Consider the following 26,495-nt stretch of genomic DNA (forward strand, 5'->3'; position numbering starts at 1 on the left):
GACAATCAAAAAAACCCAGCTAGGATATTTTCCAGAGGCAGGTATAAAAACACTGACGTGATATATGTCACTCAACGGTATACTCAGATTCCAAAAGTAATCAGAGACAACTGTAATATTCTTGCTGTATTCAACGGCGTTGATACACACACGCTACGAAATATTTGGCAGACATGGTGCGGCGGTGACATGGACTTTAATGTTTTTCGAAACTTTTTTAGTCATGCTCAGTCGACCCCACATGGATTTGTAACGATAAATTTACATGACCCTCGTACACGATATCGTATCGGACTTGACCAAATATTCGGTTAAATTATAAGCAGCAGGGGGGGCGATGACATCGACGCGGTCGTCGATGTGTTTACCGGACGCTGACGACGCTGGGATCGGCGTGCAGAAGGTATCAATTAAACTAAATGACGATTGGACGATCCCCGACGACGACGTCGTCTTTTTTTTTACCAGGCGCTGACGACACCGGATCCGCTGAGTGCAGAAAGTATCAATTAAGCCAAATGACGTTTGGACAAAATGTCGGATTCGCCCCCCCCTGCTGCTCGCGCTTGAACCACATAAAGCGAGACAGTCTCCAGTCCGACCATCGTCGCGCATGCACTATGTGCGCAAGCGACTCTAGTCAAATCTCATCATCATCAGTCTGACCATCATTCATTATTTCCTTATTCCAGTTCAAGAAGCCGACCGGTGAACATCGCACAGCTCTACTTCGGAGCCGTCCACGTGGCGGCTATGAAATTACCACGAAGGATGATGATAATGATGAGCCACCAGCCAGACAAGTACTAAGTTGTTTGTCCGGGACGGCAACGAGTATTTGCCAAACTACTTCACTGGAAAACTATATCTTGGGGATGGATGGAATCAGGTTTCCTAAAGCGCCATTTAGGGGTCCTTTCTTCAGAGCCTCAGAATGGTACTTTGTCGGTTGCATTACGTCCATGAAATTCATGCGGCATGAGCGGGCACGGAGACCTGTAGAAATACGGAAGAACAAAGAAAGCTGACCGATAATACCTATTTTGTCAACGGTCTCTACTATGAAATAATAGTGGAGATTATTTGCTGTGTAAAAGGGTGACCTTACATTTCAAGTATACCAGCCATTACCTATCAGGCTGGGAAGCAGCAGCCCGGTCGCGGTTCGGATCCCTCAGGAGAGGCCCTTTCAAGAGTGGGACCGCCGATGTATTGGGACTGAATGATATCTGAGGACCCAGGGATCACTCGATTTGAAACAATCGAGCGCCTAACAAATTGCCGTAAGAAGTCATGCAGTTTCCATTTGGCTGGAAAATGCTTTTGATAATATCTCTATTTTTAGTATCTAATTTGACTTGTTTCGTTACCACTATCATAAATTTTATTCTCCTATTTTCTCTTATGCGTGATACAAACTATTCATATGTCATTTCGACTTTACCGATTGGTATTTAATTAGTATTTTGAATTTACATTCTGTACACTAAATTCCAACTTTGAATGAATTATTTTTCAAAATTTAAAAAAACTCATTTGATTTGTACAAATGCACAGGTGGCTTACACATCACTGGCATTTGTATTGTCCATTAGAAAACTGGACTAGATTTGAAATATGTACGGGAGGGCGTTTTGGGGAGTACACGACATCCATGGCTGGCTTTTCAAGACCCTTCTTCCTGACCTCACTCGGACATCGTACCATTGACGGAATGTGGCACTATTTCCACCCGTCAAAAAACCAGGTGTACTAATCTGACGTCATCGCTGCCGACCAATCGTAGCGGACGTTACATGCTGCTTGGGTTGACACCTGGTGCGTTCAGTCGCTACTGAATTCCATCTTTTAATCATGAGTGTGTGTTGGGTTCATTCCCACTCATGACGGCCCTACGTTCAGGTCGTTAGGGACTAATTAGTCCCAGGATCTGATGGCCAAATTAATCAGTGTTCTTTGAACACATAAATGCCTGGGTTATGAGGCACCAATTCCTTCCACCAGGAGTAATTAAACATCCAGCTGTAATGGAATAAACCGTCAAACATGCCCTAACGCGCGAAATCGACGTTAATTTAACATACCTACCATAGTCTGACCATCCATACATTTTCATCATTTAACCAGGGAACGTCGTCCAGTGAACATCGGAGAGCACTAAAACTGAGCGTCCACGTATGGCCATGAATTAACCTTAGAAAAGGGAGAAGATGAGCCACCATACCTACAAGTACAGTTGTTAGCAGTGGACAACAACAAGTATTGCAGAATAATTTCACTGGTAGACAAGGGACGTAGCAGGGACAACTACACCGGAGCGCTGGTCATAAATCGACAAGAAAGAAGAAGGGAGCGGAAAAAGCATGCTGCACATTGCCGTGACTATCCAACAAAATAGAAGAAAATGGAGCATGGCCCAATTACATAGCCAATGAATCTGAAGATTTAAGTTCGGATTTATCAGTGACCGTTATACCCAATAGTCCAGTATCAACACTGAGACCGAAACGTACTCATGACTGCAAAAGGTAAATGGCGGACTTCATCTAGAAGAAGGGCACGTATGTTATTGCCTACGAATGAGGAACCCGCCAACCCATGTAGCAGTGTAGACCATTTCCGGTCCTGCCTGGACGACGTTCCTGACCTCGATATGAAAAGATGGAGCAACAGTCATATTACCTGGTTGAATGTATATGGTTCTCATTTTGGCTTGAGAACCAGTTTTGATAATATCTCTTTTTTAATATCCTAATTTGATTCGTTTGGTTACCACCATCAAAATTTGTATTCTCCAATTTGTATTATGCGTGATACAAACTATTCATAAGTCATTCCGACTGTACAGATTGGTTTTTAATTAGTTTATCGAATGTACACTTTGTACACCAAATTCCAACTTCACAATTGAATCCTTTGCAATTTTTTTGACTTAGTTGATTTGAACAATTGCACAGGTGGCTTACACACATAACTGGATTAGATTTGATTAAGTACGGGCTGACGTTTTAGGACACTGCGTTTTTGCCTGCTGCCGGGTACCTCTCCTCCTTTGCCTCACCAGGACTTACTGTACTGCGACGGAGATGTGGAACCATTTCCACCCGTCCAAACCCAGGTGTCCCGATGTGACGTTCCAATGGCAACCAGTTGCTACGGGTGTCATATAACGCTTTGGTTGACACCTGGTTCAATTGAAAGCAGACTGAAACAACATCTTACTTTAACATGAGTTCGTGTTGTCTCCATTCCCACTCATGATGAAAGTCCTTCAGTCAGGTCGTTAAAGACAATTAGTCCATCGATCTGAAGGCGCAATTAACTGATGTTCAGTGAGCACATAAATGCCTGAGGGATGTGGCACAAATCCCTTCCCCAGGAGTAATTAAATATCCTGCAGTGTTGGATTAAAGCAGAGGTACATTTACATTCGTAGGAAAACATCTATAATCCAAGCTTACTAGTAGTATTAGTAGTAGTCTTACCATCCGTTGTTGACCCATACTCATGTGAAGATGCCTTCTAATTTATTTAAACTAAATGAAAATGCCTTCTAATTTATCTAAACTAAATGAAGCCTACGTGCATTCGCACCATGTCAGCAAAGCTTGACACCAACACCTGAAGAAACAGAGAATTTCAGAATGTTGAAAGTGGTCGTCGACCTGATAGGAGAGTTCTTCAGAGAGAAGGAGCAAGAAGAGTGGACGGAGAAGTTCAGACTTCAGAAGCAGAAATAGCAGACAGAACAGCAGCAACAGCAGGATCCAGGCAGAGGATTTGTTGACTGCCATGTAAACACGAAAGAGTTCTTCTCTTTCCGAAGAAGCAGACCATATCCTGTGGGAAAGCCTGCCGCCAGACGATAAAAGATTGCCATAACTCCCCGTCCACAAAAAATCAGCCCTTTTCAGGGTTACTTCCAATACTCTAGAAAAGAGATACTAATTTAATTGCCAATTGTATGTTAGTAAGCTAAAAATAATATAAGTGTGTCTATAAGCACGCCATTTCTTTGTTTTATATATAAACAAAATAGAAGTGTGTCTATAAGCACTTAGTTTAGGTAGCTTGTCAAAATATAGTGTGTTTTGGTTTGTAGTTAGCGTTTGTAAGTAAAAAGTGAGCGAGTGATTATTTTAGGTCCGCGCGTTCCATGTTTGTTTTGGGTGATGATATGGGTCATGTTTTGGTATCAGGGGTACTTTCCTTCACGCCTGTGCTTGTTATATATAAAGGGGAGCGCTCGTCAGTCTGGCTACCCATCGTTGATTAATCAGATGTGAAACAATGATCAGCAGAATCACAAAACTCTTGGAACTCCAACTATGGAGGCAACTGAATCCTGCCTCACCTCATGCTAAGGACTCTGGCAGCACCACGTCAACTACAGCCACTGCCAGAAACACAGCCTCTGCCACCAGTAGCAAGAGTTGTGATTCCCAGATAGAAAACTGGGAGGAGGAGTTGCGAGAGCAACCATGTCAACAACAACATCATCCCTGGGTCTGGTGTAGGAGAAAACAGGGAAATCTTCCGGGACCCGCACAATGAAGCTTGGGATGATGAGGCCACTGAAGCTGCCTCTGCACTCCTAGAAGCTACAGTCAGTTGGGAGCAAGATTGGAGCAGAAAATGTGTATGTGTGTGTGTGTGCCTTCTTAGGGCTAATCAAATCTCTAGAAAAGAGACTATTCAAGTTGCCAGTTGGTGTGAATGTGGAGTAGTGTGATTATAAACGCTCACTCCATTCCTGATATCTGTGCGTGTTTATGTGTGTGTGTGTGCGTGTGTGTGTGCGTTCGCGTACGTTTGTGTTTATGTGTGTATATGTGTTTGGCTGCGTTCGCGTACGTATGTGTGGATAATATATATTGTGACTTTTTTATCCTTCCCGTGTATGGATAGTAGATATTAGGGTTTTCGATTTTATATTTTGTGTTTGTATACATTCACGTACGTTTGTGTGGATAGTAGATATTGTGTTTTTTCTTCTTCTCCTTCCTGTGTGTGGATAGTAGATATTTTGGTTTTTTCTCCTTCCAATGTATGGATAGTAGATTTTGGGGGTTGGTTTTTCCTCTTCCCCTGTGTGGATAGTAGATTTTGGGGTTTGTGGGTAGTATATAATGGTTTTTTCTTCTTCCTGTGTGTGGATGGTATATTTTGGGGTTGGTATGAGTTGACGTACGTTTGTGTGGATAGTAGATATTGCGGTTTTTCTCTCCTTCTCGTGTGTGGATAGTATGTTTGAGGTTTTATGCGTTCACGTACATTTGTGTGGATAGTAGTGTGTCTGTATGCATCTTCTTCCCCGTGAGTGGATAGGACAGTGTGTGTGTTTCTATGTGTTCACGTTCGTTGCTGTGGATAGTAGATATTGTGGTTTTCTCTTCTTCCCGTGTGTTGATAGCAGATTTTGGGGTTTGTATGCGTTCAACTACGTTTGTGTGGATAGTAAATATTTTTTTTTTCAACTTCCCGTGTGCGGATAATATATTTGTTTTTTTATAGTATAATTTGGAATTGTATGAATTATCATAAGTTTGTGTGCATAGTAGATATTGTGAAATTTGCATTTTCCTTCTGTGAAGGTAGTAGATAATATGTGAAGTGAGTGTAAGGGATGTTTTTCTTCACGTCCGTGCTAGACACATAAAAAGTCTGGCGTCCGTAAAAAGCCAACTGGGATCTGTTCCAACAAATTTTGAGCAAGAATCAACTAGAAGGTCTACATAATAACGACACAAACCAATACTACAACAATATTACACAGGCAATAAATGGAGTAGCACAAAACAGTATACCTAAAACAAGCGGAAAATCCAGCAAAAATAGTACACCATGGTGGACAGACAACTGCCGAATAGCCATCAAAGAAAAGAAAAAAAGCCCTCAATCGTTTTTAACATACAAAACTAGCATCGGACTCCCTAACATATAAGCAAAAGAAAGCTAACACAAGAACCGTAATAAAAGAAGCGAAAACTAACTCATGGCACGCATACTGCTCCACACTCAGTCATACCAGCTCTAAGGAGGTCTAGGCAAAAGTCAAAGCCATGAGAGGGAAGGTCCCGAAAACAACACCAAAAATAACTGGAGTCGACACCAACCAAGATAAAGCAGAACAATTAGCATAACCTTTTGATAATTCAAGCAGCAATAACAATCACTCCCCAGAATTTATGGAGCAAAGACGGACACTACAAAAATAATTTCATCACACATTCACGGACCAAACCAACAATGATTCATCTTTCTTGTTCCGGGGTGTGGGGTGGGGGTTGTAATGCTAATTCTTATTGTCGCTATATCGTCCCACTATACTACTATTATAGCAGCTAAATACAATAAAGGTGTCACACCAAATTATACACTTTTAATATAAATGACGATTATACGAATTACACATAAGAAGAATCACAGGTGAATCTGTCTTCTACATACTATGCATGACCTTGTGCCTTGTTTTCCAAACTCAGATAAATTATATTTTGAAAATCGTTTGAATAAACGTTCAAAGCAATTAAAATTATTATTACATTTATTATAATAATAATAATAATAATAATAATAATAATAATAATAATTAGTGTTGGTTGTAGCAGCAGCAATAATAATAACAGTAACATTTAAGGTGGTTTGGCATTTTTGCTAAATGCATAAAATATTTCCGAATGACAAATAGTCAATATCATATTTGTTAAAAGAAGCAAAATATTTGTCTATAAAAAAAAATATATGGTGACGGCTGTAATCTCTTTGTCATTCAGTCTTGTATTACACTGTAGTTATCTCCCTTATTGTGTGCATATTGGGCTCCAACTTGGAATATGCCATTTCTCGAGAAATTGTGCGCAACAACTTGGAATTTCTAATTGTTGCGCTCTTTCTCGAGAAATTGCGTGGTAGTTGGCTCCAACTTGGAATAGCCATTTCTCGAGAAATTGAGTGCAACAACTTGGAATTCCACATTAATCGGCGTCTTTACTTTTGTAAATTCTAAGCACTAGTCTGCTATTTAATTATTTCATATTAGTTTTCAATGATTTATATATTTGTTTAAAATCTTTATATTTATTTAATCTGATTTTTGTTTCCATGGCATATTTTTTATATGTTAAATATGTTTCCAAAAAATATTTGTGCTTAAAATATATGTAAAAATATTTTAATATAATAATAATATATTTTATTTAGATGTATTTTGTATTCTTTGTTTCTTTGTGTCTTCTGCCATTGTTTTTACAAATTAATCCTTTTAAATACTATTGTAACTCTAGGAAAGGTCTTGAAACATATGCATGCAACATTTTGGAATTTATTACTGGAAAGATGGATTTAAATGTAGAAAATGTCTCAAGTGGAGATGTAGCACAAAATTATAATCTGGAACATATTAAACATCTCAAAAGACTATTAATGTTGCCCCATAGGGTTATATTGCACCGCCTCGGGTGTTTATTCTAAGTTGTTCCATCATGCCACCATACTTTTTTTTTAAATTTTAGTTCTGAAAAGACTAATTTCAAGGTAGGAGATACCTAGAGGGGAGATGTTGCATAACATTAATAGTAGGAAGATATTAAATGTCCAAAGTATCTATTAATATTGACCCATAGACTTGTATTTCACAGTTATGGGGGTTAACTTCAGTGAATGTTGTGTGATGCATACATGCCATTTTTTAAAAAATTAATCCTTTAAAATTATATTGTAAATATAGGAAAAGTCTTAAACAGAGTTGTTGCAGATATTGAATATTTGGAACATATTAAAGGTCTAAGGATCTTGCTATTGTTGTCCCACTGAACTTATTGGAGTTATTCCAAGTTGTTGCATGATGCTTCCATGCAACATTTTTGGAATTTATTACTGGAAAGATGGATTTAAATGTAGAAAATGTCTCAAGTGGAGATGTAGCACAAAATTATAATCTGGAACATATTAAACATCTCAAGAGACTATTAATGTTGCCCCATAGGGTTATATTGCACAGCCTCGGGTGTTTATTCTAAGTTGTTCCTTCATGCCACCATACTTTTTTTTTAAAATTTTAGTTCTGAAAAGACTAATTTCAAGGTAGGAGATACCTAGAGGGGAGATGTTGCATAACATTAATAGTAGGAAGATATTAAATGTCCAAAGTATCTATTAATATTGACCCATAGACTTGTATTTCACAGTTATGGGGGTTAACTTCAGTGAATGTTGTGTGATGCATACATGCCATTTTTTAAAAAATTAATCCTTTAAAATTATATTGTAAATATAGGAAAAGTCTTAAACAGAGTTGTTGCAGATATTGAATATTTGGAACATATTAAAGGTCTAAGGATCTTGCTATTGTTGTCCCACTGAACTTATTGGAGTTATTCCAAGTTGTTGCATGATGCTTGCATGCAACATTTTGGAATTTAGTACTGGAAAGATGGATTTAAATGTAGAAAAACTGGTAAATAAAAACAAACACATCTTATCTTTTCAGATTAAAATGGCACATGCATTGTCAACCTTAAGAGAATGCTACCTGGATTGTATGGAATTAAGCCATAAACAGTTTATTAATACACATATTAACGTTTTCTATTATTTCACAAAATTTGATAGTTTAAGTTTTTTGATGGCAAAATGAGATCAGTGAGTAGTTATTAGGATCACCTGATCAACCATTTTCTCGTGGTTAACAATGCCATAGATGGCAGCTGCAAGGCGAAGAAAAACTGTCTTCTTAGCGTGACCCCAAAGGACCAGAGAGATGGAGTTAAACAGACAATTGTTATCATCCGCAGATGTCTGGAACACTGTGATGACCATATGTCCAGAGGAATGAACTGGATAAAGCTACTCAAAGTAAAAGATTAAATGCTTAATAATACACATTGGTAATTCAACACAAAGCAGATCTGTCCTTAATACTAAACATAAATGTTAACACATGAGCAAAGTGACAGTGTATTAGAGTGTCAGTATTCGCAAGTGATGCTGTAAACTGTATGCATTCAACACATATAACAATGGGAAAAATATGTGAATAATGACTTACAATGGTTTCTTTGTCATTTATATTGGTGTCATTACAGTTTTATCACAAATCTGATATATCTATGCTACAGTGAAGCATTCTTTGTATCACTTTGTACGTTTTAAACAATACAAACCCATCACCATAGATTCCCAATTTCTTAGCACGGATAATGGGAATGGGTTCCTCTGTTTGCAGGTCAGGCAGTCTCTCAACAATGTACCTTGCAGTAGAACTTAGTGCCTCCCATGATCCTGCATGTGAAATAGCACTCAAGCAGGACTGACATTCAGTTTCTTGAAAACCCTGTAATGATATTAATTCTCTTTTATTTTTTGGTTCATAAGGCAATATTAGCAGTGGGTCAAAAGTGCATCATTCACTCAAATTTGAGTGTCTGCTTTTGTGACCATCTTGCTGTATGATATAGTCAATAATTATTGTCTTAAATCCAACACAAACAACCAAAAACAAAAAACATGAAATGTAAATCTATATAAATTATTTGCTAAAATTTCTGAATAACTTACTGACTCAATTAATTGCTGGACAAAGACCTTGAAGGTGACTGGAATATCACACTGATGGTCTTCTGTCCTACTGTCAAGTTCTCTGATCCCACGTTTTCTAAGTCCTCTGACCTCGTATTATCATGTTCCGTTCTGAAAATTTCACATACAAGAGATAACATTATAATAAAAGCAATATATACACATACAATCTCAATACAACTGATATCCATAATTTCTATTGGCATAGAATATGTTTTCAAACTAATCTGTATCAGATTCATATTCGTTAAGTGAAAAAATGTTTGATGAATACAAACCCATTTTGGCAGCATCTACCAGCATGGCAGGCAGCCTGGCACTGAATTTTGTTCCGGAAACAGATGCAACGCCTGTTCTGGCATCCTACTCTGCAATTGCAAACATTTGCAGGGCATGCAGCTTTGGAGAAGCACATGGAAGCAGTCCTTAAGGAGATGACTTTCTCATCCTTCCAGCCATCCACACTTAGTTCAGGAATGGCTCCTTGGAATGGTAGAAGGGAATCGCCTCTGTATCTGCCTGCAAGCATTCCATATTTGCATCTAAGAAGAAAGATAAGAAATATTTACTTTACTTTGCTATCATAGCTAGAAAAAGTCATAACTGATGGCAATCGGATATAATTTCATGTTTTTAGCACAACAAGCAATCTATACTGAATACGAAAACTTGGATCCTTCTCTCCATGTTGGTTCACTACTATTTCAAGGATCCTTTTGCAGTCCGTCTTATGGCGATCAGACCTAGGAACTTTGATGGACACCAATTCACCAACTTTGAAACGGACAACATCTGGTGCTCGGGCATTCATTCTTCTGGATGCCTCTTGAAGATATGCCTGATTAGCTAATACTCTTCTAGATCGGTGTCTTTCTGTTGTAGCCAGCTCCTCTGGCTTCCATATCCTGTGTGTGGCATTCTGACATATAATAAGAACAAGCATAAATTATTGAATATCATTTATATTGAATGCTAATGTCTTGGATCTTTACAGCAATGAAAGAAGCAAGATTAAAAGTACATTAGTGTCTGTTTCTTAAGTAATCAGGAATCTTATGACTCTCTAGCTGTACCTAATTAATATCTAATATCATTCACGAAATCTGGTGTCTTTATAATAAGAAATTGGTCTCAAAAAGGAGCAGGAGAACATGTACATCAGTGTTTGTTTCTTAAATAAATATAATCAGGAATCTTATGACTCTCTAGCTGTACCTATCATTTCACCAGGGGAGATGTGAATGATATCCCCATTCCTTTCCAACACAGTTCGATAGAAAGAAGCTGAAATCAGTGAATGTTAACGCTATTACTAACGATCAACAACGTGCATCTAACCTCTACTTGGGCTTCATGGCTGACATTCTCATCTTCTGCTTCTGGTCCATTTGTAGTCTGCCAAAAAAGTACACAGGGCATAAATGTCTCACTGACAACAGCAAGATGAGTTAATGGATGCCATTTTATAGTTTCCAACAGCTTAAGAATATGATATACTGCTCATGGTTTTAAGTAAGTAATGAATGTTATGAATACTTTTTTTAAAAAAATCTTTCTTCCCAAAAATATATGTGATGGAAGTTATACTTTTTCTTCATAGTTTGCCTAGAGTGAAAAAAAAATCCTTGGGCCAGCCCTAATTAAAGTGAAACTTTGGTGCCAAATCATTAATGCTGTACCAAGCATTTCAAGCAAATACTTAGTAGTTGGAGAAAATGGCTTTACAAAGAAAAATGATTACTCTTTAAGTGAGGGAATAATAATAATAATATTAATAATAATAATAATAATAATAATAATAATAAAGTTTTTCTTACTCCAGCATAGCTGTGGTCAAGCAACGGGTCACATTCTTGGCTATCCTCTTGTGACTCTTCCACATCCACCTCTTCTTGGGCAATCACTCTGTCAGGCCATCCAAGTGGTGGTGGGGATGGTGGTTTTTTCCCAAATACACACTCATATGGTGTCATCTTTATCACCCTGCTCACTATGGTGTTGAGTTGATCTGAAAGTGTTTACCGACATTTGAAAGATAGTACCATATACCACACTTTTCTTTGAAATGGGCTTTAAAAAAGTACAACCTGGCAACATAATGTGCAGAGAAAGGCTACAGTCTTGAACACCAGTTTTAAGTGCACATCATTGCTTCATGGTGTCTTGTTAACATTTAACTTGGTTGGTTACATCAGTGCCAGAAATGGATATCATATGTGCTTTATTCGGTATGACATTTTACTAATTGAAGCTGTTGATGGTCAATCGACATTGTATCTGTAACATGAGCTCTTTGATAACATGTGGAGGATGTAATTAAATGAAGCATAAACTTATCAATGGATAAATACAGCACATATTAGACACTGATGTCATGCAATCAAACTGTCAACTGAATCACTTAACCTAAACAGAAACTAACATTGTATGAGAGGAAGCCACATATGCCAGGGAGCTGGGCCATCACCATGATAGGTGGCCTCCATTGCTGCAATTTTCTCCTCCAGTACCCGATTCCCTCTCTCCACCAATCCTTGAGACTGAGGATGACAGGGACGTCCATGAACAACATCACTTGACCCTGGCCACTGCTGCAGGAGTCTATCAAGAGCTCCAAACTCTGATCCATTATCTGTATGCAGAATGGCTGGTATTCCAATGATGCTAAACATATGGGACAAAGCGAGATTAACCTCTGCTTGAGTCTTCTGGACCAGTGGTGCCAGTAAGTGGAACTTACTGAAGTGATCCATCAGGTGGAGTATATACTTATAACCACCTGATGGCTTCCTCGTCATGTCGACAAGGTCAATCTGCAAATATTAATGTAAAATTATTAATGATTTTTATCAACCATGTTTTTCTGCTGTTTTCCTAAACTGCCAAATAGCAAATGTATATTTCGTTTGTTTGTATTTTTTTTTACAACAATATGAAATAAAAATAATGATCCATAGTGATTAGGAAGAATGTTGACAAGTATGAATTTCCTATAATTTTGGTATGGAACAGGAGATAATAGAACTATCTTTGTACATGATATATACAGATAAATGTATTTATCAATTAGTGATATTACTGTTACACATATATAGACTCACAAATGCAGCAAGGTTATTAACCATTGTTGAACACACCTGACAACGAGAGAACAAGCCCCGGCTGATTATAACTCTGGGTGGGGCTTGTATAACTTGTGCCTTATTCCTACTGCATGTTCTGCACATGCTGATGTACTTTTGAACAGCACTTTTGGGCAGGCCTTCCTATTGATCAGCAACCTGGGTAAAAAAAAAAAGTACATAGCTTATCAAGAAAATGTAGTTCTAAAATATGTAACAAAGTTATGTATAGAAATAGAAATATTATGAGACAGTTTATTTTTTAAATATGACATCATATTTAACAAATATAAAGAAACTAATTTGATAATAATAATAATATTAATAATTATGCCAGTCTTCAATTTGGCTGAAAATATAATGCATATTGGTGTCACCGGCCCGTACGAAATAAACCAACTGGTCAAGGCACGGATTTCTGATACCTTGTGTATTTTTACTCATTCCTTCCCATGTAGAGTGGTCCGATGGAGTGTGTTTAATGTTGGATGGATGAAAGCATAATACATTTTATTGTTTTATACCTTGTGTAGCATTACGCGTTCATTCCCATGGCCAGTGGCCTGATGGAGTGCTTTTAATGTTGGATGAAAGTCCTCGGCGGGTACTACAATCAGTCGGCCACTTCTCTGAAAATATTATTTGCAAGATTTGATAAGAATTAGGCATCAAATGGAATAAAAATTCCAGGCCTTGTTATAGCCATTACTCACTTGATTACAGCAGGCCTCATTACACTGATTACAGGCCTTGTTACAATACTCCAGGTGTTGATACAATGATTATTGACAAGATCTTTTAGGGCCGAGTCACAGTGATTGCTGACTTGATAACTACATGCCTTTTTACAATGTTTACTGACCTAATTACCACATGCCTTGTTACAGTGATTACTGATTATTTCCACCCTTGCCATAGTTAATAATAACTCGATTACTATAGATCTTGTCATAATGATTTCTGACTTGATTACTTTGAGTCTCATTATAGTGAATGAAAGTTATAAATTTTTCTCCTTAACTTACATGAGCCGAAGTTGCTCCCGAGATTTTTTGGTCTCGGATTCGCTTGGGTACAGTCAAGACTCTGGTATGGACCGCATCTTCTCCTGGTATGGACATTGATCCATAACCCTTCTGCTGAACCTGTTAGTATAAGCAAATACAATGATTGCCAAGTTTTGTCATTTTTTTTATGTTGGTATTCTATTGTTCTCAACCTTCTTTGTCTTCTTTTTTAATTAATAGATCAGCAAATAAGACTACTTAAAGAGATAGTTTTGTTTGCTATTTTTAAATATTTTTAAAAATGGTGTATTATTATCATTGTCATTTTTTTGCCACCTACAATGCAGTATATTTTATACTGTTTTCATATCTGCATACCTTACCAATTGTCAAGGTTCTTATAATTATATCTGATTTGTATCGGTAATTTTAGCATTTGGGTCTTTCAGCTTCCCGTAGATTATTCTGTCTATGAGATTGTGTAGGTACAGTCTTATAATTATATATGACTTCGATTCTTTTCTCCCATTTTCATACAAGTTTACTTGATTTTCCAGAACTAAACTTTCCGTTGTATACAAAAATATTATGACAGTTAAATTATACTGACATAATGGAAATTCTTTTTAATTAACTTTACTATTTCCATTAGCAACTCCTGTGTGGATACATTAGGCATATATATATATATATATATATATATATATATATATATATATATATATATATATATATACACACACACACATACCCATACATACATAAATATTTTATACATTTCTTGAACTTCTGTATTTGATCCTATATCCTTCACTATCCCTAAATCATGATACAATTCCTCATACATCTTTATAGCTGTTGGTTATTTCTACTGCTTTAAATTATGCATTATTCTAATATAACTCTGGCTTTATCAATTCAGACCATATATGTATTTATAGCCTATGTAAAATAAATGTTTTCCTTCATTTATTGTTATACGATGTTAAACATACATTGACAATATATTGTTGGTTTCATGTACCTCTTCTATACCACACCTTAATGGTAACAGAGTTATGATTTAATTGCAATTCACACGCAATAGGGTGTCTATGTGGTTTTATAGCACACCTTGTCCAGGTAACAAGGAAATTTCTGTATTACTGTGAAAACAATTCCATCCATAGTGTGAAATAAATGCACAAGGAAGGATATCAAGCCATGGCCAAACTTAATCTCTATTAATACAAATATTCTGTAGGTTTGTTCAAGTAATTGTTCTGTATACAGGTCAGTGTATCAAACTGTGAAACTGCTGAGGTGACTTGTAGGATGGATAAATCTCATGACACTTGAATTAGCATAATTTAGTCATATACTGTGTTACTCTATGTTCAGTTACAGGTTCCAGTTGCCAAGTGATTATGTTGAATATTTCTTACACTGTAAAACTCTTGACGGACAACCCTCTGCAAATCGCAAACCTCCCATTTAGGGGAAGTAGGGGGAGGGACAGGGCCCTTTATGGAGCAAGTACTATCAATGAACCACAGGGCTATATCACAAGGCGCCACACGAAGTGAGCAGGTCTGTGGAAGAGAATGGAAAAAGCCCATAAAGGGAATTACAACAATACAACATAACACAAAAACTGACTCTTAACATTTAGTCTTTCTTCTTTTTCCTTGCCTACTATATTCTCACTCTTCTATTTCTATACAAAATTTAGAACAAAAATAAACTTTAGAAATTTTGGAAATAAATAACTAGTAGACAACCTGCTCAAGAGGGGCGAAGTACAATAAATAAATAAAATACTGAACCCACCTCGAGCACAGTTGTCTTAATTGAAAAATACGAGAGCGACACCATATAGCAAACATATAAACCACTAGGGTTTTAATTTCACAACAACGCAACGCTATCTTGTCCAAAATCAAAATTATATAGCCTCCGAGAGAGGTGATAGGACAACAGGGCTGAGATTTGAACACGGCTGAAGTCCCTACATAGAAACAATATATAGCAAACACAACACATAGCACCAAATATAACACACACGGGACGTAAGAGACCACTAGCAAGGTCACCAAAAGAACAAAGGGAAGCAAAACCGAAATTAGGTGATGGAAATCTATTTCGGAAAACAACCCTTTAGACACACTAGGGTCATTTGGAATACCCCGACAAAATTCTAAATAAAACTTGCTTTGTAAAATCCTTTTAATAAAAACAACAGATACAACAAATCATTGTGGGAAACATAAAAACATAGAACTACTTTCTCTTTGATTAAGTAGGGTTGGAGGGGCATCTGTCTGGTGCCTCCCCAAAAAAAAAAGAAAAAGTAAAACTCTTTAAAACATGGTTCCATCTGTGCTAAATGAACTTGAAGGCTGTGATTAATTTATTCATGAGAGCAGATTGTATATTAGACAACATATTAAAATGATTTAATTAAAAAGACTAAAGATATAAATGGTACTATTATAGATAAAAATGAATTTCTAATACATCATTACGAAGATGATAAAACATTAATTTTGGATGGATTGGAAAAAGCTCTTACAAACACAATGCACGCAAAGATATCAGGCCTTAATGTAAAGAAAGAAAACAAGACTATTATAGGAAGCATGAAATACAGCTACATCCAATTTTGTGTATAGAGAATCATTTATGCTGGGTAGTTTATAGTTTCACAATATGAAGCATTATCTTCTCTACAGATTTAAGTCACATAAAAAATATTAATTATGATCGCAAATTAGATGACATCAATAGACTAATGACTCTATGGTTGTTGATAGTTCTTATCCCCTATGGGAAAAAGATTGTGATAAAATCACTTTCTTTTTTTCAAATTAAATCAGATATTAATAAGTTTACCAATTCCTCCAGATTGGTTCATTATAAAAATTAAATAGTTTAATCTACAAGAACTTGTGGAAAGAATCAGTTGACAAGATAAAACGAAAAATAAATAAAAGTTATGAAGAAGGGGGGCTTGCAATGATTGACTTTAAAAAATGTCATTTGTTCAATCAAAGTTACAGAAGACAAGACTTGTGTAGAAAAAGAATTGTAAGGTAGTCGTTGGGATGGCTACCAATGTACAGGGAATATGAAATTAAAATATAAAAAAATGATTTGCATTATGACCGTGTCTTCGGTGAATGCTACAGCTACCATCAGTAGTCAATACACTATTACAATTCAACTTCTGCCACAATTTCGCTGGGTCTTTACTATTCTCTTCAACTGAGTTACAAAAATAGTTAGATTTGCCACAGAATTCCTCTGCACTTGATTTCTAACTTAAAAATGTACTTTTTAAAAAGCAGCATAATTCTTACAGTATGTTCACTGCAAGCCAAGTACAATGCATTTATTAGATAAATTGATTGATTTTATGTAAATATATTTATTAATATTTATTTGCGTAAATCAAAATGAATTTGTTAGGCTTATAAATGTTGATTCCAAATATAAACAAGACAACAAGTTTCAAAGTTTTAAATCATTGCTCAGCAATTGCTGTTGAGTTTAGGAAATAAGGAAACTTCATTTTAATAGTCATTAATACAGTTTATAATCTATTTGTACAAGTGAATGTCACAACTTGTCTTAAATTTAACTTTAAACCGATGAAAGCGATGGGAAAATATACTTACTTTATGCTTTAACTTCGCCAATTTCGCTGACGAATTGTTGCAGAAACCTACATCTTGAACTTTCCCATCCAGAAGATTGAATACATTATTGACAAACACCTTCGTCACAGATTTATTTGTGGTCTTGTTGCTTACGTATTTTTCCGTGCAGAACGATTCAAAAATATCACTGTCAACATCCTCCATTCTTAACACTCTAATGACACTGATGCTCAGCCAGCAGCTCGGGTCTATTTATATCGGTTAGCAAGGTCACGCAATTTCTCGAGAAACAGCGCAACAACTCGGGATTCCGAATTGCTGCGTTATTCCAAGTTGGAGCCCAACATGCATACATCCGGGTTTTTGTTTTAAGATGGCTGCCGCTTGCAACCTTTGCAAATAAGAACAGTGCATTTATTTAATCATTGATTTTTAACAATACACCCAAATATTGGGACAATTTATAATCTACACTAACTGATTAAAGCACTAAAGTTTATTTAATAAGAAAAGAGGATATTTGATTTAAATTTTATTCTGTTTGTCCATGAATTGAGAGGCCGAGGCCGCTGTAAACAATGTCACAAAAGTTTACCAAAGATCTAAGTGGCCTCGATAGAACAGAAGCAGAAAGTGCCAAAGGTAAATAAAGATTCATAGTATTGTTAACTTTGCGCTGATAACAATGTATTGATTTGAAATTGTCTAATTTTCTTCTGTGCACAGAATTATTTTGTTGATGTTTTGAGCATTTTTCCTCAGTATGTCTCATTGAGGTAAAAAGGAATAACACATTGGTGTTATAAATTATTATCCAAAGACAGATTTACTTTTTACTTTTAGTACGAGTATTACTGTATTAGTACCCTACTTCGTGGACCACGCCGAGGCTACGACATCGTACCTATGGTACAGTCAAAATATAAATATATAAACGTCAGTCTAGGGACATAACACAGTTCACTTTATACACGGGTATCCCTTCTCTATAGATAAAAACTCGAGAGGTGCATTGAGTGCATACAAATTTTAAAATGTTAAGGTTATTAGCCATATCAGGATCCCGTCAACAACAAAAAAAAAATTAAAAAGAGAATGGACTGTCCTGTTACAGAAATGTAAAAATCCAGTACCAGTGAAACAAAACAATGAAATGACCAGAAGTTAGAAATTGAGAACAAGCTTGACTTGGAAATGTTAATGCATTAACATACACTGGAACTTTAATCCTGGTTACTAACAAATAATTTGAAAATTAAATTATAAAGATCATTTAAACATTTTTGTGTTTATTCTGGCCCTTTTCATCCCATTTTAGTTATTTCTACTAATTTAAACACCATTAGCCACATCTTAAGATCAAAATTTGGCATGACAGTATTTGATTCTAATACATGTTAGTGTCATCAACAGTGACTTAAATATTAAATCGTAATCATTTAAATTATTTGCTTTTATTTTTAACTTTGACATATATATTTTAAATGTTATCAGAGATCTCGGAAACGCTTAATTATGCATATTTGGATGCCAATTTTTGATCTGGAAGATAGAAAATCACTGAGGCAGGAGTCCTCCATACGCATGTAATAGGTGTGCGGCAAAATTCAAAGACTTGCTAGTCCTGCTTCAGCCACCTGCTTTGTGGGAAAATGTGTTGATGAGTTAGCTGTGCTGATATTTACAATGACAGAATTCAGTGACTGAAAGACCTCTTGATGTGTATACATGTTGCCATTATAAGAGTACATCAAAAAGAACATGATGCAATAGCTGGGTGGCAATTTCAAAGGCTTTGACTGGCACCTGGGTGGGAAAATGTGCTGATATTTGCAGTGATTGAATTTAGAGTCAGAAAGACCCAGAGATGTACCGTATATACTTGCGTATAAGCCCGTTCGTGTATAAGCCGACCCCCCCCCAACTGAATTGGTAAAACTGTTATAAAGTGCATGACCCGCGTATAAGCCAATCCATAATTTCTAGACTACTGGTACATCACAAGATGCACAAAGTGAGTTCTGAATACGCTTATTTAGGCAAATCACATTATTAAATAAAATGAAAGTAAGAAAGCTAATTTGTATGTTGAAATAAAAACAATTCTAAAGTGTTAAGTCTTAATGGAAATTTAATTAATCCTCATTCTAAAATCATGAATTATAAAAGTTATATCCCTTTTAGAATCCTTCAAAATCTGGCTCTGTATCAGACTCGCCAAACAGTTCACGAAACTCAGCTACTGTTACAGGCATACTTTCATCATATACATTGTCATTGTCGTCATGGTCATCCGATAGTGTGTCGTTCTCCTTCTCGCTCTCCTCGTCATTGTCGGATTGAAATATACCATCATCCTCTGTTCCATTCATGCATTGCTGATACAGCACTTCCTGAATGATTTTGCAATCATTTCCGATGGAATTGAGTCCCACGCTTCTTTTACCCACTTAGTGACCAAATCGATGTCCGGCCTCATTAAATTCCTGCCTTTTGTCATTTTCACAGCCCCATAACAAACCCATTCTGCCCACATCTTTCGTAACTTGTCCTTAAAAGGTTTGTTAAGGCAGACATCAAGAGGTTGTAACACTGACGTTAAACCTCCTGGTATCACAGCCAGTGTTGTTTTCATTTTCTTTGCGGCCTTTTTTACTTCATCGGTCTTGTGTGCACAAAACATATCCTGCACCTGGTCTCTTGTATTGCACCTGGTCTCTTGTATATAGTGGTAGTATACTATTTATATACCTTATCCTGTAATTATTTCCATGTGTGGTTGGTTATCAATTTGTATTTGATAATTATTTTTATCATTGTTGTTTATTTATTTTTTTTTTAAACTACCGGTAGTGTGATTCAGTTGATCAAAATATGATTGGTTTCAGCGTGGACGTTATTCAAGTATTGTGACAGTTTATAACTTTGAGCAGAAACCATGTTCACTACCATATCTCATTAAACAATACATCTGAGAGTCGGCATGTATTAGTAAAGTCATTGACATTGTGCAACAAAACAAACCTATTATCCCCGAGGCATTTACCACAGATTAAGCATATGGTACAACACTCTACCGCTAACAAACCACATTGCTTTACAAACAACTAAACAACATTAGTATATAAACTGTGGCTGCCAATTACTTCTAAAACACCTGTCAAAGAAATCCCACAAATTATATTGTTTTACAATTATTCACACTGACTCGTATATTGCCCTGTTATTTACCCTTCCTAAGCGTGCACGCAACAAACCCCTATGGAGCCTCTCGCTATTGTTATTTTAAGAATATCGTACATGTATTTCTACTCTCTATCAAAATGTTTGTCGTATATACCTTCAGTATCGTAATTCTTTTATTTTTTTACGTAGATTCTTTTCATATTTACACTGAAATAAGCTAGCGTGCATTTGTATGATACCGTAGAGTTTAATGATGACTGATTAGCTGAGGGTTAAATACTTGACTGGAGGTTACTAATATGGCAGTTCTTTTGGAAAATACATGTACCACCATGGCTCAAATAACACGTATGGCTGCATTTTCTGGTGGATGAACATCTGTCAGATAGATGTTAAGTACGTTAAAACATGTTTTTCATTCATTATCCTACCACTAAAGTTAGAAAAAAATATTTGTTTCACTTCACGACAGCACAAATCTTATGAGCCATGTGGCATCATTAGGCATGTGATCTCATCTTCGGCGATCGACAGAAACAATAAATACTGGAAATCAAGGGAAAAAAGCGTTAAAAATTTCAGACTTGGACCTTGGCTCGCAGATAAGCCAACTCCCCTTCTTCCAGGCATTATTTTTTTCCTAAATTTTTCGGCTTATACGCGAGTATATATGGTACATGTGGTCATTTATAAAAGCACAGCAAACTTTTATTATTGTTTTCATTTCCGAATGTGTCGGAATAAGTAGTGCACGAGAATCAAGACATGTTGAGACTTAGACAAAATGCCATTTGTAAATTTGGATAAGTATGTTGGGGTTAAACGGCAAACTTACAAAGATTGTAATGAGATTCAGAAGAGTGCTAAAGCTGCTAGAATTGATAGTTCGGATAGGACACTAGCTACATGTTAGAAAGTGTGTGATGCCTAATTTAGTGTTTGGAATAAGTCCTTACATGGAGTGGCAAAATTCCCCATTCACTCTGATGGACAAACAAGAGCTATTTAAGAGGTACATTGACTGACCATAGTTTTTTTTAAATGCCTCTCACCTTAGCCCGGTTAGTTCTAGTATTGTAGGGAAATGTATTCATCAATACATCAGTAACTAGGCCTAGTTTTGATATCAATTGCGTTGACAGACAAACTCTTGCCCATTTACAAGCATATGTTTTGATAGCTGATTGACCATTAACCCTTTTCCAAGTAAGTTAGCAACTATCAATTTCATGCATGATATCATTTGATGATAAAACATACAAACATGTGTTTTAAGATCAGAATCGGTAATTTGGGTTTATATTAATTGCCTCTTGTACACTATTTCATTATAAAAAATAGTTTGAAACTGTAAGTGAACCAGTAGGCCTTACAGGAAATAATGGCGGACTTTGTTAAGTCTGGGATGTACTAGTTTATTAGATTGTCCATTTTCTTAAATCATCAGGCAGATATTTTCAGAAAATGTACAAATCATTGAAAGCAAAGACAAGGTATTATTTTATTAAAGATTTAACTTTAAACTACAAGTTATGTAGGTCAGAAAAGTATAGAACCATGCTATGTTGTGGAATTCGCGAGATGCTATTTTCCGACTTGACACATATTTGCGAAAAAACGGGGAAGAAACAGCAAATCAGATACTATTTAACAATTGCCTAAAATTACTACAAGAACGTAGACAAATAAATAAACCATAAATTTGCAATCCTGTCAATGGACTGTTGTAATGAAGCTATATTAAAGTGATTACATTACGAAAACCTCTCCATCTAAACATAGTTGCACTCACATCTGTGTTGATTCTGTAGGAAAGAAGGGACTGCAACTTTTTACCAAAATGGGAGTCCTGGACTCCTAGTTTTTAAATCCTAGCGAGACCTCTGGTTATAGACATGTTCATCCCAAAGTCTACATTATTCGTACATCTTCCTATTTGTTTCTAACTGCCTGCCAATTTTAAAAACAAAAGGTATCAAGGATATAAAATATACATAAAAATTAGTCATTTAATTCATTTTTTATATCCCTGGTGCTTTTCATTTTCAAAATCAGTAGCGGGATACAAACAGACAGGAGGGTGTGCGATACTGTAGTTGGTCCTAAGTGAAATTAGTGCTGCTTTGATATTCAATATGGCCACCACAGCAGCCATCTTCATTTTTTTTATTGCTACTTTCCCAGAATTGATGATCATATCAGCATGGGGTTTTCACAAAAGACTTACAATGCCTAGTTGCTCTGAGAGAAAATGATACCTATCCAACATCCAGTATGGCTACTGTGTCAGCCATCTTGAATATCTTGTTATCCCTATTCCTTCTGACATAGAAAGTCATATTGACAAGGGGTCTTCAATAGTCAACTTCTTCTGATGTCTAGTTGGTCATAAATGAAATGGTGCAGCTCAGACATGCAGTTATATTAGCATGTGAATAAATGGTCATATAACCATAAGGTTTTCACTGCAAGACTTCTTATAATGTAGTTGGTCCTAAATTAAAATGGTGCCAGTCTGATATTTCATATGTCCACAATAGCAGCCAGCTTGAATTCTTGTTATTGCTACTCCCTTGAACTGAATGTCATATCAGCTTGGGGTTTTTACTGGAAGATTTTTTATGTTGTATAGTTGGTCATAAATTAAAATTACGCATATCTGTCCAATATGGTCACAGCAGCAATATTATTGAAAATCTTATCACTACTCTTCCAATATGGAAAGTCATATCAACATTGGGTTTTCACTAGAAGACTCCTTGAGAAGTCTAGTTTATACCAAATTAAAATGGTGCTAATCTGACATCCAGCATGGTCATTGTGGGAGTTATCTTGAAAATCTTGTTATTGATATGCCTCCTCTCCTAAATGGATATAACTTATAAGGCTAATTATGATATTGAGTTGTTCCTTTAGGAAAATGGTGCTGATTTGACCTCAATTATGAATGACACAATATATTGACAATCTTTTCTCTAGCTCTTGTGAATATAAGGTCATATCATCAAGGGTTCTTCACCAAAAGTCCTCAATGAAAAATGGCTGTCTCAGTTGTTAATTTGAAAATCTTATAGCTCTAGAATATCAATAAGGGTTTCAACACTGCAGTTTTAAATAAAGTTTTCCATGAAATTCCTGGAAATTCTTATTGGACAGTAGAGCATCTCTTGCTTCATTTGTCTTTATTCCTTACCACAACTGATAGTTATTGCATCATAGATTGTGATTTGTGTTTGGTATTCATATGTGGCACAGGTTTTGCTCCTCACAGAAACTTGATCTTCATGAGTGTCAGCTGGTAAATTAACTATATTATGAAATGTTTGTAAAACTTTATTTAGCCTGTTGCTGTCTTTCAGTAGTGATGCAAATGTTGTACATTTGTTTTCTTCTTGATCTTTTTCAGTTGATACAAGTGGAGTAGATTCCATATCAGCTGATGCAGAAATTGTTGCTCAGGCAATAACTGAACTTCAGAAAGCCACGCCTGCCCTCAGTAACACCACCCCTCCTGTGGCTGAGCTGGTAGATATTGCAGAAGAATTACTGGCCATACATGATGCCAATGATTATGGCAATGCATCACAGCTTGTAACCAGTTCTCAGTTAAATTCTTATAACAAGGGAGATGCTTTCAATAATAATATAAGCAATTTACAGTCAAATTGTAGCGAATATTCTAGTGTTGTGTATACACCGCCCAACTCGTACAATGCTAGATACCAGAATAATGTGGCCTCTGAAGGAAATGTGTTCACCACTGCAGCAAATTTTGTGCAGAATCTTGCGGCAAACCAAACAGTGTCTGCACAGTCACAGTTTGGGCAGGGCCAAGATACAGTACAGATAGTGGTAACAGAAAATGAGGTATTGGCCAATGCCTTGATGGATACAAGTGGTATTATCACTCTCCGAGAGGAAAACTTAACACCAGACGTTCTGACAGCAGTCAATAGGGACCTAACGCAGAATGCCACATCCCAGCAAACAAGGTCTGCTCACCAGCATTCAGAGTCAACTCAGTCTGAAGCAAATACAACCAACCAGTCGCAGAGCTTTGAAGTGAATATCAGTGAATCTCTATCTAATATTCATAGAGTCTCCTCTTATGGCCCCACCTGTGTCAGTAGTCCATCTGCCATTAGCAGTCAATCATTTGACAGTTTACCACATGGCACTCAGTCAGAGATCATAGTGTATGTGGAGGAGGGGTTTATGCCAGGTTCCATGGGAGAATTGGAGAGTAGGAACTTGCAGTTAGTGGACACAGCTGTCCAGGCCAATGATTATGAGATTGAGCGTAGGTCTGGACGAGTGCCAGCTAGAAAGAGGATTATTCCACATAAGTTCAGGTATTTTAAAGAAAAAGCAAGGGTTATGTGATGCTGCAGATCCATATGTACATAATGAGTAGTTTCATGCAACTCCACCTCCACTGTTCTAGACAAGACATCAAATCATGGAAAATGATTGTGGTTGGTCTTCTGATGCAGACAGTAGCCATAAAGATTTGTTGCAGCCCTGGGTTTATTAAGGAGGTGGGATTGTTCTACATAAATTTAATAATAGCAGCAACACATAACCTGTCTCTACTGCATAGCTTAATCTTTTTCATGCCCAAAAACCTCATCTGTTTGATATGAATACATCTTGCCACAGTGTGGAGAATTGTCCATGTCTAACAGTCATAAATGTCTTGGATGCCATATTAATAGATGTGTGTTGAATTCATGACCAGATTAGTTGGTTATAAGTAGGTCTTCTGTGTTAAGGAAATAATGCAGCAGAGGGCCTACCCTGACATAGTAGGAATGACATTTTTTTCTCTAATTGTCTAAACATGGTTTGGTATGTGTTTCATATTTGTATCTTGATAATTGATCTTGTGACTCAATCATATTGTTATTGTCTTTGTAAATGCACTTCAGTAAAGGTTTTACAACGGAACATCTCAAATTTGTTATAAAGTAAAGATAGGTTAAATTCACATTGTCTACATTTTGCCTGCACTGGGAAGTATGTAGCACATGCCATATAAACAACAGATGAGTTTCTGTGTGACATATAATAACATGTTGTCATTATTTTATGTTGTCTTCTGGGAAATTTTTATTTCGGAGAATAATGTCAGGACAGCCTGTGGCTAACTGTAGCCACAATAAGGACCCTTAGGCACACTCACCCTGAAGGTTTCACTTGTTCAGAATGCACATGAAAGAATTGTTGTGTATTTTAAAATCATGGTCTACTGAAACCTGGAATCTAGCAAATCAAAATGCACATATAGAGAGTAATGGAAAAGTCCTTCCCCTCATCATGAGAATCTGTAGGTTTCTCTCATGCAGAGCCCCAAGGTTCTCACTGCAAGATGATCAGCTCTTCAGGTGAGAGAACTCCCAGGTCCCTGGAGATATGGGACATTAATTTAGGAGACAGGTGAGACCCCTTGAGAAGGGATTGAACATTTTAGGAGTAGATTGTTCCCAACCCATAATGGAGGGAAGGCAAATGCCTCTCACATTCAGAGCAGCATGTTACTCACTCCCACAAGGGAGGATATGCATTGCACACCTCACATCTTGGGTACTTTGTCCTCCTCCATGAGGGAGGAGTTGCACAACACCCAACACTTTTGCAGTTGCATGTTGTGTCCTCCAATTCAGGAAGAGCAGTGCTGACCCCTTCATAGTATTGAATTGGACAAACAAGGCTCTGACATGTCTGTGTTGCCTGACTACTGTAGTTACTGATTGGTGACTGATCACTGACAAGGCTGTTCGTCCAACTGACCAGTCAGTGTGTGGTGGACCTATCAGTTCATCCTGGTGACTGGTCAGATCATACTGGTTCCCAGCCACTGGTTATCTCATACTGATCATCCATTATTCACTTGTCATCACTCAAAGGCGGCAAGGTCCGCCTTGGATGCAGAAGGTTGTGGGTTTGAACCTTGGCTGAGTCAT

The 26,495-nt window shown here is 36.7% G+C and overlaps 3 protein-coding genes across 5 annotated transcripts in view; 1 reads left to right on the forward strand and 2 right to left on the reverse strand.

The window, feature by feature from the left end:
• Positions 1–3,753: 3,753 nt before the first annotated feature.
• On the reverse strand, positions 3,754–13,323 carry LOC149795205 (uncharacterized). Of its 3 annotated transcripts, none has more exons than XR_016422281.1 (8): positions 13,226–13,323; positions 12,717–12,860; positions 12,002–12,392; positions 11,397–11,587; positions 10,918–10,974; positions 9,858–10,121; positions 9,559–9,690; positions 9,195–9,334 (listed from the first exon to the last, which is right to left on the reverse strand). XR_016422281.1 is itself a non-coding variant. In XM_089964947.1 (7 exons), the coding sequence occupies exons 2-7, from the start codon at positions 12,804–12,806 to the stop codon at positions 8,661–8,663; spliced, it is 1,086 nt and encodes a 361-aa protein (XP_089821073.1). In that variant the 5' UTR covers positions 12,807–12,860; positions 13,226–13,323; the 3' UTR covers positions 3,754–8,660. The 3 variants fall into 3 exon arrangements, 1 of the variants encoding a protein (XP_089821073.1); XR_016422280.1 differs by having other exon boundaries at positions 9,858–10,498; XM_089964947.1 differs by lacking the exons at positions 9,559–9,690; positions 9,858–10,121 and adding an exon at positions 3,754–8,847 and having other exon boundaries at positions 9,165–9,334.
• Positions 12,822–17,561, reverse strand: LOC149795206 (uncharacterized). Its single transcript, XM_089964948.1, has 4 exons — positions 17,365–17,561; positions 15,133–15,279; positions 13,727–13,846; positions 12,822–13,330 (listed from the first exon to the last, which is right to left on the reverse strand). The coding sequence occupies exons 1-4, from the start codon at positions 17,548–17,550 to the stop codon at positions 13,220–13,222; spliced, it is 564 nt and encodes a 187-aa protein (XP_089821074.1). The 5' UTR covers positions 17,551–17,561; the 3' UTR covers positions 12,822–13,219.
• A 184-nt stretch (positions 17,562–17,745) lies between these two features.
• Positions 17,746–26,495, forward strand: part of LOC149795207 (uncharacterized) — a 44,522-nt gene continuing 35,772 nt past the window's right edge. Inside the window, exons 1-2 of the mRNA XM_089964946.1 lie at positions 17,746–17,988; positions 23,939–24,884. Of these exons, the coding sequence (XP_089821072.1) occupies positions 17,925–17,988; positions 23,939–24,884 (1,010 nt within the window). The 5' untranslated portion in view covers positions 17,746–17,924. The remainder of the gene's footprint in view (positions 17,989–23,938; positions 24,885–26,495) is intronic.

This window comes from Sinohyriopsis cumingii, chromosome 7 (genome assembly GCF_028554795.1).
Source record: "Sinohyriopsis cumingii isolate HCF-2022 chromosome 7, ASM2855479v2, whole genome shotgun sequence".
NCBI classification, from domain to species: domain Eukaryota; kingdom Metazoa; phylum Mollusca; class Bivalvia; order Unionida; family Unionidae; genus Sinohyriopsis; species Sinohyriopsis cumingii.